At 40.0% G+C, this 17,838-nt stretch overlaps 1 protein-coding gene across 17 annotated transcripts in view; it reads left to right on the top strand.

The window, feature by feature from the left end:
- The window catches only part of DOCK7 (dedicator of cytokinesis 7), a 110,569-nt gene that overhangs the window by 61,440 nt on the left and 31,291 nt on the right, over window positions 1-17,838 (top strand). For 7 of the 17 annotated variants that reach the window (XM_068953404.1, XM_068953395.1, XM_068953394.1 and 4 more), the window contains exons 17-29: window positions 1,461-1,599; window positions 1,846-1,947; window positions 2,207-2,293; window positions 2,750-2,981; window positions 4,404-4,568; window positions 5,516-5,685; window positions 9,703-9,795; window positions 11,091-11,180; window positions 12,187-12,282; window positions 12,409-12,549; window positions 12,721-12,834; window positions 13,802-13,972; window positions 14,677-14,816. In XM_068953404.1, the coding sequence (XP_068809505.1) occupies window positions 1,461-1,599; window positions 1,846-1,947; window positions 2,207-2,293; window positions 2,750-2,981; window positions 4,404-4,568; window positions 5,516-5,685; window positions 9,703-9,795; window positions 11,091-11,180; window positions 12,187-12,282; window positions 12,409-12,549; window positions 12,721-12,834; window positions 13,802-13,972; window positions 14,677-14,816 (1,740 nt within the window). The remainder of the gene's footprint in view (window positions 1-1,460; window positions 1,600-1,845; window positions 1,948-2,206; window positions 2,294-2,749; window positions 2,982-4,403; window positions 4,569-5,515; window positions 5,686-9,702; window positions 9,796-11,090; window positions 11,181-12,186; window positions 12,283-12,408; window positions 12,550-12,720; window positions 12,835-13,801; window positions 13,973-14,676; window positions 14,817-17,838) is intronic. The other 10 variants (XM_068953402.1, XM_068953401.1, XM_068953399.1 and 7 more) reach the window with 3 other exon arrangements.

The following is a 17,838-nucleotide window of genomic DNA, read 5'->3' as shown; positions in this document are numbered from 1 at the left end:
GATGATGTACACTCATGTCAGCAAGTGCTTTGTTATTTTGCTGAGTTATTAGGTACTCGGAGCTGTTTAAACTGCAGTTACCAATTAGATGTATTTGCTCTTGAAAATAATTTCACTGCAGCTGGGGTAAGGAGTGCTGAATCTAGCCTTAAAATGTCTGCTGTATTTGTAACTGTACCAGGGAGGGATCCCGCCCCTCAGGTCCGTTGTCATGGCCTGGCTCTCAATCCAAACTACTTTGGGCTGGTATGCTTTGGAATGGGAGATTTATGTTCACATTGTGGAGAAACTGCTGCCTTCCTTTCCAAGGCTCGGGTGGCAGTCTCAACCTTGAGGCAGAGTTCACTGTTTATGGAGAGCGCTGCAACTCAACATGCCTGTGTGATGGGGGGGGGTGCAGCGCAGCCCACCGGACTGCTACTTTCGTTGTAGGATGCCAAGGGTACAGGTCGTGTGCTTCGGAAAGTTCAGGGGTGCCAGGTTTGCTGGGATGAAGTTAAAGCTAAGCTTGTTTCAGTACCTACTATTTCTGGAGAAGGTTATTGAGCAAACTGCTCTGTGAGCTACATTTCCTTTTGGAAGAAATTGGCTGTTTCAGAAGGGCGCTGTGGTTGACCTAGTGTGTGCAGGATGGAGAGGGCCCTGGAGTGATACAAGAATGAGCTAAATGGACAGCGTAGATACAGAAAATGGAAGAATGACACTGTTCCTTTCATTAGTGACAGAACTCAGCATAGCCTGTGATGCCTAGATCTTGGAGACAGCTGTGGTTTCTCTGTATCTTTTCAGTTTGGGCAGCTGGGAGTTCAGAATCACAATAAAATCCTTACAGGGAGGAATGGTATTTTTTTTGTAGAAAGCAGACTTAACAATTAATCTTATTTGCTCCTGTTGTAGGATCAGTAGGCTCCTGTTGTAGGATCCTTTTTTCAGATACTCTTAGTACATACTTCCATTTATCCTTTGTATTTTCATGAAACAAAGGAAAATCCTTTTCCTTTTGAAACAATAAGCATGTTCTTAATGGTTGTTTAGTAACCGTGAAAAATACCTTGGAATCCAAAGACAGTTGTGAAAATGAGCTCAATAACGATGAATTTTGGTATGTTTATCCTAATTATTTACATACTGTTTTATATACTTGGACTGAAAAAAGAAAAGCAATTGTCCAATTTTGAGTGAGATGCCATTGCTGTTTAAAATCCCATATATCTCAGCAAAACTAGGAAAACTGCGAGAAGATATTGTAAGTATTTTTCTGGATTGGAAGTACATACAGCAAGTTTTTCCAGTTCTTGGTAATCAGAAAGTGAAGCTTTTCATCCCTTGAGATATTCCGTATACTTCCTTCTTTCTAGATATTTTAGCTCAAAGGATTCAGTCTCCAGCATATGATAGAAATAAGTCTAAACCACACTGTTTGCATTGATAACTCAGTTGAGGGTCTGGTCTCTGCACAGATCGCCTGATTTTCATGAGGAAATCAAGATCAAGCTTCCAGCCACTTTAACGGATCACCACCACCTGCTTTTTACTTTCTACCATGTCAGTTGCCAACAAAAACAAAACACCCCCCTGGAGACTCCAGTTGGATACACTGTGAGTGTCTTTCACCCCTTTTGTGTTTCCACACAGGATGCATTCATAATGCGTTTGTTTGCAATTCATTTAGCCTGACTGTCAACACGTACGCCATTATAGAATTTGTTAATTGTCGCATTTTGAAGTAACTGTGTTTTCAAGTAAGGAAAGAGATCAGTGAGAAATTCAATCCTACAGAGTTCAAGAACACCTTAAGAAGTTAGTGTTTTTGTTTTTCCTTTTTTAAATTCCTTCTCCATAAAGTGGATACCGATGCTTCAAAATGGACGGTTAAAGACTGGTCAGTTCTGCCTACCTGTTTCATTGGAAAAACCACCACAAGCTTATTCAGTGCTTTCTCCAGAGGTGAGTTGTTCTTCATGCTGAAAATTCACCAGAGAATACTCCTGTTAAAAAAGTGAGAGAATGTGTGTGTGTGTGTGTGTGTGTGTGCGCATGTGTATTTTCAACTCCTAAGTTATTTATTTCTTAAATACTGCTAAGTTTAGACAGCTGTGTTTGTGTGTGATCTGACAGTAAAATAAACATGAATGGCAGTAGTAATTAGAAGCACCTTAGCTCTGCTTTCTGTCACATACTGGTTAATCTTTCTGTTAACCTACAGGTGCCACTTCCTGGAATGAAGTGGGTAGATAATCACAAAGGTGTTTTCAATGTAGAAGTTGTTGCTGTATCATCCCTCCATACTCAGGTAAACATTAAGAGTAGTCATTGTAACACAGGGAGCTTGATAAACATTTGACAGTGATTTGTACGTTTAAAGTACAATAATCTGAAATATAAGGTGGTGATTGTTTTGACTGATTGTTTTAACCTGTTCTGTTTTATTAAGTGCCAGAATGTGATTTTGATGCTTCATATATATTTTATTTGTGCTACAATCGGTAACATGATTTTAGTGAACTTCTGTCTGTTTTTCTAAGAATGCACAGTTTTTATAGTCAGTCACACACTGTGGGAACTGCTGGTTTGTCCTGACAACTTCTGAAGCCGTTGACTGATGAGACATATGGGCAGAGCTCTGAAAGATGTTGAGTTCTCGCTAATTTTGTGACATTAAATGGCCAAATAGGAGGCCTCAAATCCACAGAAAGCAGAGTTGCTTTGGGGGCTTTTTGTTGATTATTCATTTTTGCTTGTGTGGCAGGACCCTTATCTTGACAAGTTCTTTGCACTTGTCCATGCTCTGGATGAGCACATGTTCCCTGTGCGAATAGGAGACATGAGAATTATGGAAAACAACTTGGAAAATGAACTGAAGAGCAGCATTTCAGCTTTAAATTCCTCCCAACTGGAGCCGGTAGTGCGATTTCTTCATCTCCTGCTTGACAAACTGATTCTTCTGGTAGTAAGACCTCCTGTCATTGCAGGCCAAATAGGTATTCTATTTAAGTTTTATAGAGAATTACAAAGCTGAGAGTTTGACACTTCCAATTTTATCATATATATGTAGAAATAAAAAAGTCCATTTTATGCTTTATTTTTAGTACTTCTAATATACCATGTATCTTCAAAATAAAACATGCTGCCATCCAGATTAGCGGTGATATACACAGGAGCAATATCTAATACAAAGGTTTTCAAGAATGAAGATAAGATAGAGATGCTGTGTGTTCCTGTAACTATTGTCGATCTGATACAGTCAGCATGAATAATCCCTCCTTTTGTTCCCTGTTATGGGCCATCCTTAAATGGTACAACTGAGCATTTAATGAAACTTGTCTGTAGGAAGGCCTACAATTCAGGCACTGGTGAAGAAGTTATTGGTTTATTTTCTGAACACACCAGAGGGGAGAGCAAGCTGTACTGGTATGGTGGACTTTGTAAAACAAGTTACCTCAGATTTCTGGAGGACCTGTAATGAATGTACAGTTTGGAATATGTTGACATCAGCCTTTGAAAATCAGTGGGACTTGTGCACCTAGTCATCGTAGCAATGCTGAACATCAGCATATCTTGCAGGAGGTGGTTAAGTGACTGCAAGGGGACTGTCAGGGAGACAGACTTGAAAATTGAGAAGCAAGACCTCGGCAGTGTGTTTGCAATGGTGCTGGTTTTGAGATTCTTGTCACCTAAAAGGGCTGCAGCTTCCAAGTATGACTGTTATCTTTCATAGTACAAACTGTGGAAGAGGCAGTTTGTGGGAAAAAGTTTTACTTACTTTTTATTGGAAAGCTCTTTCATTCTTTAAGTGTTCCGGTTCAATTTAGTTTGTCTGTACGAAGGATTCAGGACATTAGTGTCTAGCTTTTAAATACCTAAAGATTTGCAGTCTCCAGCTGCCGATCTACTTCGTCCCTCATTTGTTAAGAGTATCTACCCAGGTCCATGTCTGGGTAAATGTGCTCATTTTTAGAACAGAATGTATTCAGACACAGAATGGGATTGTTCTTTTTGATACACTGTATATTTTGGCTGAAACTTAAATGAAGGAAATATTTAATATTTAACTGAGAAAAATATGGTGAATATCCAAAGGATTTTATCCATCAATTAATCAAGGACTTGATCTTGCTACCATTCCAGTTGGTAGCTAGAGTTGAGATGATTCCAGAAATTGAACCTAACTTCATTAAATTTGTTATTAACAAAGTGGAAACTTGTCCCTCCAACGCTTATCTTCTCGTTAAGCTGTTTATTAGACATGGTCCGAATTCCAGTTCAGTTTTTCCTGAGAAATGCTTGCTGTGCTCTGTCAGGCTTCACTGCTTGTGATTTAGAAGGTGGATGAAATGCACATTTAAGACTTGATCATGGGTACTGCTGAAGTCTAAAATAAACGCCTCACTTACTACTTTCAGTTAACCTGGGCCAAGCATCTTTCGAAGCAATGGCATCGATTATAAACAGACTTCACAAGAACTTGGATGGAAACCAGGACCAGCACGGCAGAAACAGCCTTCTTGCTTCCTATATTTATTATGTTTTTCGCCTACCAAATACCTATCCCAATTCACCATCACCAGGTAGCTCTTTTTTTATTTTGTTTCTTGTCACACTTTGTTAAAAGCAAGCAGAAAGCGCTTACCGGTCAGGTACTCTGAGCTCCAGCTGCTGGTTCCATGCCAAGACCTGTTATTGACTTTCCTTATGGTCTAGTGTAGCCATTTACAAGATAAATTTAATTACAGTTAGTGATGACAGAGGTTTAACTCTTTGATGGTCTTAAGTTACTGTGTCACTGTTGAAAGTGCACAAGGCTAAGTTATGGCAAAATACTATTTTTAGATTGGTTTTCTGTGGCAAGTAGGTGGATACAGTACACTCTTGGTCTGTCCTGCCTCCCCGTCTCCTTCAGTAGTACTGTTGAACTTTTAGCCAGTTCCAGAAAAAGTTAATACAGCGGCAAAGGAGTCTGAAATACTTGAAAATAGGTGCGTAGATGGAGGAGGGCAACAGATTAATGCCACCCCACAGTGAGTACGAGGCAGCAGAGCAGAGCATATATCTGCATGGGGGAAAAGATGATGTGAATGAAAGCCACAGAAAACTAGGTTTTGAAAGGACTGTTGTTCACATAAATTGCTTCTTACTTGGAGTGGAAAACCTCTGAGGGGTTTGGAGTGGTTGTGTACTTCAAACTGTGCCTAGTTTTTCATAATTTTCCAGGCTGGAGTCTGGCAAATCCCTTTAACTCAAAACGTCTCTAAATCCACAGGGAGTTTTCTGCTTCCCACAGATCAGTGAATAAAATAGCATTTTAATCGAATCCCTTTCTCCCAGCTGCTTACCCTTCCTTGAAGAGCCAGGCAGGGGAAGGCACAGGATGTGTTACAGCTACCTTAAGGCATTGAAAGATTTCCTTACTAGCCGGACAGTTATACAAAGGCTTGGTTGCGGCAGAGTGGTACGGAGCAGCATGGGATCAAGGCTTTGATGATGTGACAGGATGTTCTTTCGTATGACCCTCTAGGTCCCGGTGGCTTAGGGGGATCAGTGCATTATGCCACTATGGCTCGATCTGCTGTCCGACCGGCAAGCCTTAACTTGAACCGCTCACGGAGTCTCAGCAACAGCAACCCAGATATATCTGGGACCCCCACCTCACCAGATGATGAAGTTCGTTCCATCATTGGCAGTAAGGTATGAATGCACTCCTGAGGGTCTTGCAGGAACTTCAGTGTCTTTTATTTTATCTTTAAAGAAATAATGGGGAAGTTTTAGTGTTTTTTCCTATTAAAAAAAGTCCTCAGTTATGGCCCCTTCTCAGGCTTTTTCAGATAGTTGCCGATAACCCTGGAACGCCACTCTCTGAAATTTGTGGCTACTCTCTTTGGCTTGTTAGACACCATCCTGCCAGTGTTATTTTCACAAACATATTGGCTAGGGGCAAAAGTCCTTGTGGACTTGTCTCCCCAAGACTAGCAGAATAAGAGTGGTTTTACTACTTCACTTTTCACGGGGCCAGCAGCCGTATCCTCTTACCAGTTGTTATGTCTCCCCAAACCTTGCATTGCTTAGCTTGTCACCCTGTGATCCCAGTCTTACCTTCCAAACCAAAGCTCGCTCTCCTCTTCTGCATTCAGCACTGACAGATGCTCAAATGATTTCTGTACTATTTGTGTCCAGAGCAGGTACGTTCACACAGCAGGCGGTAATCCTAGTCCCTGCATGGTCCAGAGAAGATTTCAGATGGTTAGAAAGTGAGCCATAGCCTGGCCAACTGCGCTGCAGCATGAATTTCAAGCCTGCCAATTCTGCACTCACTCTGACTCCGCCCTTGCTAAAAGTGGCCTTCCAGTGAATGTGGACAAATTAGCGCAGAGTGTCTGTGGTCTTACATCAGCTGCTAGGTGCTCTGTACATGCACATGCATATTTATGGCATGCTAAGGCCTAGATTCATGCCACTTAACCTCAGGTGCGTTGTCTGTTTTGGGAGCATAGTTGCCTGCGCTTCCTATGTAATCAGTAGAGAGAAAAAAGCTCCTCAACAGATAATTTATGCCACACGAGATCTAAATGCCTGTCCTTCTGTATTGCCTGCAGAGTAGGCAATAGGATTGCTACAGTCCCAGGCTGGGCACTTCAGTTTTGTGCCTAACATTACTTTGTTTAGAGTTTGTTTTCTTTTTATATATAATAATATGTTATATATGTGTGTGTGTGTGTGTATATATATATATATGTACCTATTTTTAAATTGTTATAGTTTACACCAGAAGGAAACACTTTTCCACGTGTGGTCCTTCACTCTTCCAGCACAGATTGCTTCCTGAGCCCTTTCAGAGAACTTCTACATTCCATCCCTTGGAAAATCAGTGAAGCAAGTTTGTTAATAAAGTCAGCAGGCTGACCAGACAGGCTCAACATTGGTTGGTCCTGTGTTTTACAAGAGCAAGAAAAACATAGTTTAAGAAAGAGGTCAGCAATTTTAAATGAATAATGACATGATTTGCTCACCAAATAGGAGGCTGAAGAAGCGTGGGTAGGCAAGTCGTTATTTCTTACATCAGTGTGGACTTAAAAGACTTTAAAGTATTTTAAGACTGCTTTGGTACCTTGCTAATGAAACAACTGTGACCTTTTGTGAAATGCCATAGGCACTAATGTGCATATGGAATTTACACAGGATATCAGAAGTTAAACATGTGCTGGCTTAATGAATAATGCCACAATAGAAAATGAAGAGAGATTTTCTTCTGGAGATGTGTTCCAAGCTTTAAAAAAAAAAACAAAAACACTAATGTGTGGATAACTGTTAATAGGAAAGTTTCTTTCAGGATAGCCTGAGTATCAGATATTAGGCTCAGTCTTAACGTACAAATTTTTGTGTAAACGTGATTATATCTGCTTGCTGAAGTCAATAGACATATATGAGAAACGTATTGAGATGCTGAAATGAATATGAGAGGGTAAAAATTCCTATTCTGTTTCTCCAAGTAATGATTTAAGCACATATACCCAAATAAGGAACCTGCACTTTAAATTAGAATCCATCATGGGAGGCTTTCTATTTTTTTTTTAAAGAACAAATAATATTTATTTGATGGAAATCTTTGGAGTCCAGTCTTGCATTGGTTTTTTTGTAACATAAGATACTTGGTAATTTTGAAAAATTTGCTTTAAGTCATCCCTACGTGGGCCTCTTTCTTAATTCTGAAAATCCAGATAGTCATCTCTTCTACAGGATTTAGAAGATTGCCGTGCATTTGCGTAATAGAGGAAATTTTAGGTCTGTCACTTATTTTGCCTTCATTTGTGAATGAAGGCAAGTAAGTTTTACTACCTGCTAAAGCAAATCTACTAAGTGTCTAAAAAGAGCTATGATGAGATTTTACACTTTGAGTATTCCTAAAATACTGGAGATGTGCTGGGAAGAAACAGAAAAGATTGTGCAGTTCTGTTGCTCTGATTGTGGATTTTTGCAAACTTGTGTTATGTACCTGCACACATCTGGCAGCAGGGTTAAACCTCAGAAATTGAACAGCATTTACCAGGAATTTTGTGAACTTTGAAGTTACTCTGTCAAGCAAGAAGAAGCTCTTGTACTCTTTATTTTGGAGGGAGGGGAGAAAAGAGGGGTCTCTGTCCTCTTCAGATTTTTACAAATTGATTCCTGCTCCTGCAAACATTGTATACATTTAATTTTATACTCAGGACCGATTCAATGACATGATTAGAAAGCATGTCAGCAGGCATGTGAGTGTGATGAAAGAGCATTTTCAAAATTAGGCCTGATTTTGCAAAACATGAGCTTGATTCTGTATTCTGCCAAGTCCTTTTGACTTTAATTCACTTTCAATCGAGCATGTTTTTGGGTCTGAGCAGGGCGGAGAGCTTGGATATATTTCTTCTAAAAAGTAATTGAAATGAAAACAGTCTGTGTGTGTGTTCACTATTTTTTTATGGGACATCTTAAGCAAAATTACAGCATTGCTCTACTCTACATAGAAGATAGCTCAGTGGATTAATAGTTTAAATCCTAGGTTACTGATCTCAACCTGGGTTCAACTTGTGGGTGGATTTTTATTTGTTGAGAGGAACAGAGTGTTGGTCTTAGTTGGACTTTGCAGTTGATGACAATCTCTGCAATGAAATGGGCTGCACATTTCATGCATGTATTGGGAGGAAAGCCCTAAGCTGGCACAGAAAGTAGAATGAAAGTTCTCTAAGGTGAGATTTGAAACCAAGTCATGAAATTTATAAGGAAATGCTATTTGGTTGTGGCATTTCAAAATCGAGTCCATTGCATCTGAAGTCCACTGTATTCCTTCCATTTCTGAGTTTGGAGCAGCCTGGGTGACAAACAAGTTGAGATTCTTTCCTTTTCTTCTTTCTGAGTGTCTTAAGAGCAAAGGGAGAGGACAGAGAGGAGGGATCTATGGTAATTTTACAGTATGATGCATTGCAAGAGCAGAATTTGGAGTACAAGTTAGATCAAGCTTTTAAAAAGCAAGAAAATTTTTAAAATATTTTCTCCTGAAAAAAGCAGGTTGGTTCTGGAAAAGATATGTCCTCTTTCTTCTGTTTGCCACACTGCCCAGAGAAAATATCCAAATGTCCATGTGAAATCTTTTTCACAGGGTTAACTCTGCCAAGATTTTTATTCCATGAATAGGAAATCCTGTGAGAGCTGAGGCTCTCTTCAAAGTTTCTCATTGTTTCTGTAGCAGTTGTAGAGCTTATGAACTGTGGGCTAACAAGTAGTCTATATCAAAAGTGTTGAAAACCACACCGAGCATCCTATGTGGTTTCCCTATCTGTGTACCAGTTTTCCTCTTTCGCATTGATGTAAATCTGAACTGGCTCCATCTACTGAAGTAATTGGATTTAAATTGATTGAAATGAGAGCGGGATGAGGATAGTTTTTGAATATCAAGCTTTACAGGTAGGACAGACTGAACCAGAGCTGTCGATCACGTTAATGTGGGATGTGTGTGTGTGTGTGTGTGTGTGATGAGATATAATAAAATAATCCTCTAGACTAAAACTTCCCCGCAAATGCCTAAGAATTGAGGTTGCTTTAACAGTACTAACTGGTGGTATATTTGCAATGTACCCGGTTTGATTGCTTTAGAGGACTAAAATTTGACTACTGTATGGCATGCAACATGTAATATTTCTTTCCTTTCCCAACTGCTTTCTATTACGTGCCCAGGGTTTAGACCGCTCCAATTCCTGGGTAAACACTGGTGGTCCAAAAGCAGCCCCATGGGGATCCAACCCCAGCCCAAGTGCAGAGTCAACACAGGTGGTGTCTTCAGTAGAGGTTTTTCTGGCTTTGTTTTCCCTGATGTTTCCCTGTAGAATATCTTTTTTTCAGTGTATACTCTGATTTTGGTGGTTTGCTTTTTTTTTTTTAATCCTTGAAAAATTTGTGAGTTTTATTTTATAAATTAGCATCTTCTCCTCCACCACCTTACCACACTGCATGAAAAACCTCAAAATGTGTGAACTTATCCCCTTCCTTCATTTCAGTGGTTGCTGGTCTGTGAAATGTAAATGCTGTGACTGCTCTGCTCTGCTCTGCTCTGCTCTGCTCTTCTCTTCTCTTCTCTTCTCTTCTCTTCTCTTCTCTTCTCTTCTCTTCTCTTCTCTTCTCTTCTCTTCTTCTCTCTCCCTCTAGTTTTTAACATTAATTTCAACTTCAGGTGGAGCGCATTTCCAATGGGAACATTAATCACAGCTTCATAGTTTTGTCCATGTTTGCTTTTTCTTTTGTCCATGTTGTGAACCATTTTGCCATTTTCATCAAACATTTAGTATTCATAGTCAAGTAATCCTTCATGACTGTTTGAGTGGAATATCGTTAAACCAAAATTGATACACATGTAAAATTCTCTGTTAAAACATGTAAATTTAAAGTGCTGGAACCACTGACTTGCTAGGTCCAATTGTATCTGTTCTGTGTTGCAAAGTATGAAAACTTCAAGCAGCTTCAGTGAGAAAGACTTAACTTAGCCCATGTTGCCTGCTGCTTTCCACTGCATGGTCGCCTTGAACATACCTCTCAACTGTACTTCCTTCCAAATTTACCAGTCTTCCAGAAATATTCAGCCTGAGTTCACTTGCACTCATGGAAAATTATTTTCGTGAGAAATAGAAATACTTTCAGTAATTTTTTCATTCCCTGCGCTTATAGCAGTGTCGCTGTGTGGTACATCCCCCCCCCCCCGCCCTTTTGTCTCTGGTAGATTGAGAGGTATGGCCCTGAAAGTTGGAAGTATTACTTTCCTGACATATGCATGTTGATAAAATATAATTATGGAAAAGTTTCATGCTTTGCAGCATTAAGTGTTTTTGTGCATAGGAACATGCAGCTATTTAAAGAGCTTATATGTCTTAAAACAATAAAAAGTGTTATCATTTTGTTTAAACTAGATCTGTGAATGAATAAGACTTTGAGAATGCATAAAAAGGTATAAAGACAATAAAAGCCTACAGCTGGAACAGTATTTTTGTAAACGTACGTTGTCCTTGAGCTGCAAAACCCATCCACAGCAAACTTTAATGTCCTGTCATCATTCATTCATCTCCACTCCGTAGGCTACGGATCGAAGTTGTAATCGTATGTCTTCGCACACTGAGACGTCAAGTTTCTTACAAACATTAACAGGACGATTACCAACTAAAAAGGTAGATTTCAGTGAAGACAATTGATCTTGTGGGGCAGGGAGGTGAAGTCATTCTAAAACCATGATGCAATCTATTCTTTTATTTATAGCCTGATTTTTGTCTGAGGTCATTAGGAACTGCTGCTGCTGAGCACCTCTGAATATCCAGGCTGTAGTGAATATGAAATATTCTGACAAAGTTGAATTGGGAAGAATAAAATGATCGGGAGTAGCTTGTTTGATTTAATGTCCATACTGTTTGGAACCAATTTATTACTGGCTTTCAAAAAATTTGAATATCGCTGTCTAGACATGTAAGTGATACATTCTTGTGTGCAAAATTATGATGGGTTAGACGGTTAGCATTACAGGTGTGTTCTGACCTCAGTTTTATAGGTGTTAATGCAGAGTTGCTCCAGAAAGTGAATGGAAGTTACTTTGGAATTACGCTCCCTTAAATGAGATGAGATTCTACTAAACAAAATCAGAAAGACAAAATGTCTTGACTTTTTGAATAATAAAAATGTAGTCCTTGACAACTTAAGTCTGTGGTTTGGTTTTCCCGGGAAAAGAAATCAAGAAGCTGGTTCTTATTCCCACGTTTCTTCCTTACTGTTTTGTCCTTTTTGACAGTAAACATATCTTTGTACAAATCACTTTATATGTCCACTTTTTACTCCTTTTTCCTGCAAAAATCAGACCAGGCAGAAAGGTAGACTTTTGAAATAAACTCATTTGAGCACCAAACTTTTTTTGGGGTGGGTGGAAAATTCTTTTGATACTTGAAATTCAGTTTTGAAGCAAATTCTGTGAAGCATTTCTCACATCACATATCATAACATTGTCCTTCGTTGTTAGTTGGGGGTTTCTTTAAGGGACGTCACCGCTGCTGTCATGTTCCCACTTATTATTTTGCTTAACCTCATTGTTTGCCATACTTTCCATGGACTGAGCTACCATTTCTCATGCGGACTGTATTTGTGAGCTGATTTGAGACTCAGGCTAACTCTGGATTTGAATCTGTGTAGCTTTTTCACGAAGAGCTGGCCTTACAGTGGGTCGTGTGCAGTGGAAGTGTGCGGGAGGCAGCCCTACAGCAGGCCTGGTTCTTCTTTGAACTGATGGTGAGCAAACTGGAAACACCTTGCTTATGGTCTTAAAATTCACAGTTTAAAACACCGTGGTAACAACTGCGCTTCCCTTCCCCTTCATTTCTACAAGTGACACTGTTGTAATTTATGTTCCTATAGGTGAAGAGCATGGTGCATCATTTGTATTTTGCTGACAAACTGGATGCTCCAAGAAAGAATCGTTTTCCTGAGCGTTTCATGGATGATGTAACTGCTTTGGTCAGCACAATTGCTGGTGATATAGTTTCTCGGTTTCAGAAGGTAATAACAAACAATTGAACTTAACCCAGGTCAGAGCTCAGGCACCAGAGCTCTGGCCTGTTGTGTGCTGCTGCCTGGGCCAAGGTTTGTCCTTTGAACCTGTAGTATTACCGTATTGCCATAGGATATCCTCTTCATTTTCTTTCCTGTTTTTCTCTTCCTTCTCCCTAGGATACAGAAATGGTCGAAAGGCTCAACACCAGTCTTGCATTTTTCCTCAATGATCTGTTGTCTATCATGGACAGAGGGTTTGTCTTTGTCCTTATTAAGACCTGCTACAAACAGGTGAATGCAGATAAATATTGTGAATTAGCTGTGAGCTATAGCATTTCTGTAACTTCCTTTGGACAGACAGTGAAGTAGGGGCACAGAATTCTGCTCTCCAGGTCTTTTTATAGAGAGCATGGTGTTCTCAGCGGTGGTTTAGTGTTTATGCCTCTCTGATTACACTCTTATGTGTGAATTAGGAGTAATTCCTGCGAAACAAATGGACATGCCCTGGGAAGGAAGAATTTTTCCCTCTGCTCATCACATTCAGAAGGGTAATTGAACCAAAAATTAGAAGGAGGTTGTGTGGGGAAGCTCAAACTGTCATAGTTTGTGAGTGGGTCTCTCCCTGTATGATCATATTGATCACCAAGCTCCTTCCATCCTGATCAGCCGACAGTAGCCCTGACAGCAAAGTCTCCTCTCCCATAAGGAGGGTTTCTACATTATGCCTGGCTTCTTTGCAGCAGTGTAGCAGGGAAAGCACCTTGAACCACAAAGTTTTGTTTTGACTCTGCTACAGAGTCTAAAACATTTTATAGTAAGGGGCAAGAGCAGCAATTACCTTTGAACTTTGTTGCCTACTGTGTGATTAGCTGACTTGCATCTTTGGCCTGTTAACCCATCGCAAAGGGTACAGTCCTGATTCTTGCAACTCCCTGCTGAAATTAATAGGCTGTAGATACCATGTGTGAAGTACATGGTTCTTAATTTGCTTATGTAAAGATGGCTGTTACACGCTTCTTGTATTGATATATGTGCTGGTGGTCAGGAGATGTATGCCTCCTGTTCATCAAACGTATAATCTGTGAGGTAAGAGGTACAAAGAGGTAATGGGAGTATGACTGTTTAATGACATCAAACTCTTTAGTTTGAATATTGCTGTGGAAGAACTTTTTGAGAGCAGTGATGGGACAGCGAGGCTGGTGCTGCATTTATAATGTGTTTTGGTGCTAACTGGAATGTTATGGATTGAACTTGCCAGGTGTCTTCAAAGCTCTATTCCTTAACAAATCCAAGTAACCTGGCGTCTTTGAGACTGGACTTTCTTCGCATCATCTGCAGCCATGAGCACTACGTCACCTTGAATTTGCCTTGCAGCTTGCTCACACCGCCTGCATCTCCATCACCGTCTGTGTCTTCAGCAACTTCTCAGGTACTCTCTGTAACAAGGATCTTGTGTGGAAATGCAAGTTGGGCTTTGTTCTGAGCCTTAAGTCTCATGAGGCCTCTTTTATTATTGAAAAAAGAAGACCCACATTTCTTTTGTAGTGTCCACACATCCTTCTGTCCCTAGGGACCTAGTCCCCTCCCATATTGGACAAATGCATGAACATAAGTGAGGCATTATAGAAAAGGCTTTGACCGGTTTTACCCTTTTCTCACAAAACAAGGAGCTTTCTTCCTGCAGTAGGTTAGTCCCATTCTTCCTGCAGTAGGTTAGTCCCAGTCTGCTCAAAAAAAGGTAATTTGAATTAACAAGTATCATTCAAGTGGATTAATTAGTTCCAAAATTAAGTAAACTAAATCAAATTAAAGCCATCTTAAGCCGGAATAGCAGCATCCATGCCTGTGTTAAAAGTTTACCTAATGCACTTGTAAAGGTGATTTGACTTAACTTCCCTAAGTACTCCCCTGTAGGTGAGAAGCTAATAATGACAAACAGAATTAATGAAAGAGTTAGTAAGCTTGTGTGCAATGTAAGCAGATGTGCCTAAATTCAAAGAAAAGAGGGAAAAGGTAATTTACATGAGATTGTCTTTAATTCTGGACAGTGCTTCTACAATTTTTTATAAGCTTTAACTCTCTGTGTTCTCAGGGGACTCATTATGCAACTTCTGAAACTTGTTTTTTTCACAGAGTTCTGGGTTCTCCACAAATGTCCAAGACCAGAAGATTGCAAATATGTTTGAATTGTCTGTGCCTTTCCGCCAACAGCATTACTTGGCTGGGCTTGTGTTAACTGAACTGGCTGTCATTTTAGATCCTGATGCAGAAGGGTAAATCTTTATATTTTTTTTCCCCAAGCATTTTCTGTAATTCCAAGTAAAATGGTGGATGTCAAGCAAGTTCTGCTCTGTGGCCAGAGTTGATTTAAACTTAGAAGCTGAGAAGTTAAGAAACCAGTTCTATAACTCTAAGAATCCTCTTCTTTCTCCCTGCCCCTTGTATTTCTTACTTCCTTAGCCCTGACTATGTAAATGTGATTCTAGTCACATTTTCCAGCTGAAAAGGAAGGAAAGAGATTCCTATTAGACCCCCCAGCTGGCTAGAGGGACATGTCTAGAGCTCTAGGAGGAAAACCACTTTTCTCAATTGTAACAAGACAATAATTTTCAACACTAAGGAAGTCTTTGTTGCTGGTGGTTTTAGATGTTATAATGCTTTCCTGCTGGGGTCCTCCCAGCTTTTTAGAAACATAAATTATGTGTTGGTGAGGCCTCTATGGGGAACATGAACAGAGTCAAGCATGCGGAGTTTGTGGATGACTTGCCCGGCCTGTGCAGCAAATAATTTTTGAAGTAGGAATGCGGCCTGTAGTTCTGACATCCAGTTTGTTACTTGTGTTATTTAGGGCTATATTATGACTTACCCCTTTAAAATGCATTTCAGTGGAAATTACTGATTTTTTCTGTATTCCTAAGTTCTCTTGAAGGCATTTTTCTAAGGATGGACCCAGAAATATCAGCAGAGTCAACAAATGCTGGTGATTCGTAGAGAATTCTGCCCCTTTGCTGAGAGATGCCAGGCGTGTGCATTTCCATTAATTGTTTCCTGTTGGAAAAGAAAGTGATGACATAAATTGAAATATTTTCTTGTATATGTACATAACACTGCAATCCCATTTGTTTGGCCAGAAACGGAAAAAGCAGCAAATCTTTGCCCATGCACGCTGTCTTCAGAAGTGCCTTCTGTAGCATAGCAACATCCTGCTCACCAATTAGAAATCAGATTCTGTCTCTGATCATATTTGCTCTTGTTCTTCACACACTTTCTGTTCTCATCTAACCTGCCTCCTGAGTTCTTGCCTGGACCTGGATGGTAATCTGTGCCCAGCTGCACAGAGGGGCTATCAGTATGATCTTACTAGTGTCCACTGGAGACAGCTCCTGTCCCAAACCCTGACTAGACAAAAAAAGCCCACTGAATTCTTTGATATCAGTTAAGTTCTGGAGATACATTTTAATCAAAGCTCCTGAATTTTGGTGGAGACCTTTAGCCTTTTACGAGTCATGCATTTACTTGTTATGATTTTGCAGAATAACCCTTTAGTTGCAGCTCACCACCTGTTCTCAGGCTTCAGCCTTCTACCTTTGCCTGTGTAGAGATGTTTTTGGAGGATGGAAGCAGAAATTCAAAGGTTATTTGGAACTGGTACCCTGCCCTGTGTGTGTGTGACTCTATTCTTGCCAGGCACATGTGATAATCTCAGCCAGCGAGGTGCCTTTGGGATTGGTCAGAAGAATTGCAAGGGAAAGAGAAAGTAGAGTGGGAATTAATGACCTGTAACTATTTGAGCCTCAGAGTTGAAATATGCTTGGGTCTGACAGATCCACCATGTGAAATAAAACCACTCTGTTCAGATTAGCTCTTTCCCTGCCTATGAAGAATTTTTAAGGTCAGACAGGATCATTAGCACATTATTAATAGAAGACTAAGACATGCTTGTCATTAAAATGTTTTCACTACCGTGTTCCCCTTTGGAAACAACTTGAACTTCTTCCAAGTTGCGTAGTCCTGCAGCAGGAGTGAAGAAGGATAGCTATCTAATTGTTTATTGTTATTAGAGGTTTACCTGACGTCTTAATAGGTGATACAGAGCCTTGAGACTTTAATTCTTTTTTCTCTCTTTGCCCTTCTTTGTTCCATTAGCATAATACCTTGAATTTTAGCTCACACATTTTACAAGAGCTCTTTGGATTCCTTTGGGAATTTTGCAAAGAAAAGTTTTTTGTGAAGAAAACAATTTGCGATACCCTAGCGTCTAAAGGTGCTGCTTTAGTTAGATTCCTCTATGCTAGGTGCTGAACGCAATACGTGACAGGTCTCCTCCAAAGCATCTGAAAGATGAGTCAACTTGTGGATGAAACAAGCAAGTTGAATTTGACAGTTGGAGAAATGAGGAACAAAGACTGAGTCCAAGCAACTACATGCTGAACAGATTGTCTTAGCAAACAATGCTGTGATGCTTTGATTATTAACCAGTAATAGTTTTATTGCTCATTTCGTAACTGCCATGTTGCCCATATTGACTGATGTTACAGAACACAAGTGAGAAAATCGGAATTTGGCCCTCATATTCAGTGTCAAAAGTCACTGTTCCAGAAGCGTGCAGTGTTGACGCAAATTCATGCCAGGGCTGAGGTAAAAGTGAGACTAGTTGGAGGGCAGCAAGATGAATTCATTGTATTATCAGCCAAAAAGACTAGGGAGTCATATTTCCTCCTCTCTGATATGGATCCATCCACCATTGTGCCTGCTCTGTACTGGAAAATAGGAAACGAAGCCCGTGTAGCCCTAGGTTTTAAGTACGCTGCTTTATTTGACTGTATTTCCCCTGTAGGGTGGTTCCTCTTAAATTATTACAAACCCAGCTTAAATGCCTCTCCTTCAAAGCAATACAAGACTTTCCTTTAAGCTTAATTTGAATAAGCCAGTCATGTAGTTAAGCATTTCCTTCTTAGTTGTTTAGGGTCTAATAGATAATGCAAACAAGCAAATATGAGATCTCATTACAGCCTCATTAAAAACATGGGAAAGAAGTGTAGCTACAGCTATCTAATGTCCTCCTAACCTGTACTGGTGCCTCTGTAATCATTTTAAACCCCTTGACAATCCAGTCAAAAACTCTCACCTCTTTTAACCAGAACTCAACTCTACTTTTCAGGTAAAGTGGATACTGCCTGAAATTCAGCACTTGTTTTAATACCTCAGGTCTGAACACTGAAGCTTATGTTTTGCTAATGCATAATGTATGAGCTTCCTTGGCTGCTTCATGCATGGGGTAAAGTTGTCTTATTG

Source organism: Struthio camelus, chromosome 8 (genome assembly GCF_040807025.1).
Source record: "Struthio camelus isolate bStrCam1 chromosome 8, bStrCam1.hap1, whole genome shotgun sequence".
Taxonomy (NCBI): domain Eukaryota; kingdom Metazoa; phylum Chordata; class Aves; order Struthioniformes; family Struthionidae; genus Struthio; species Struthio camelus.
Note: the sequence above shows the minus strand (reverse complement) of the source record. Positions and strands in the feature narration are given on the sequence as shown.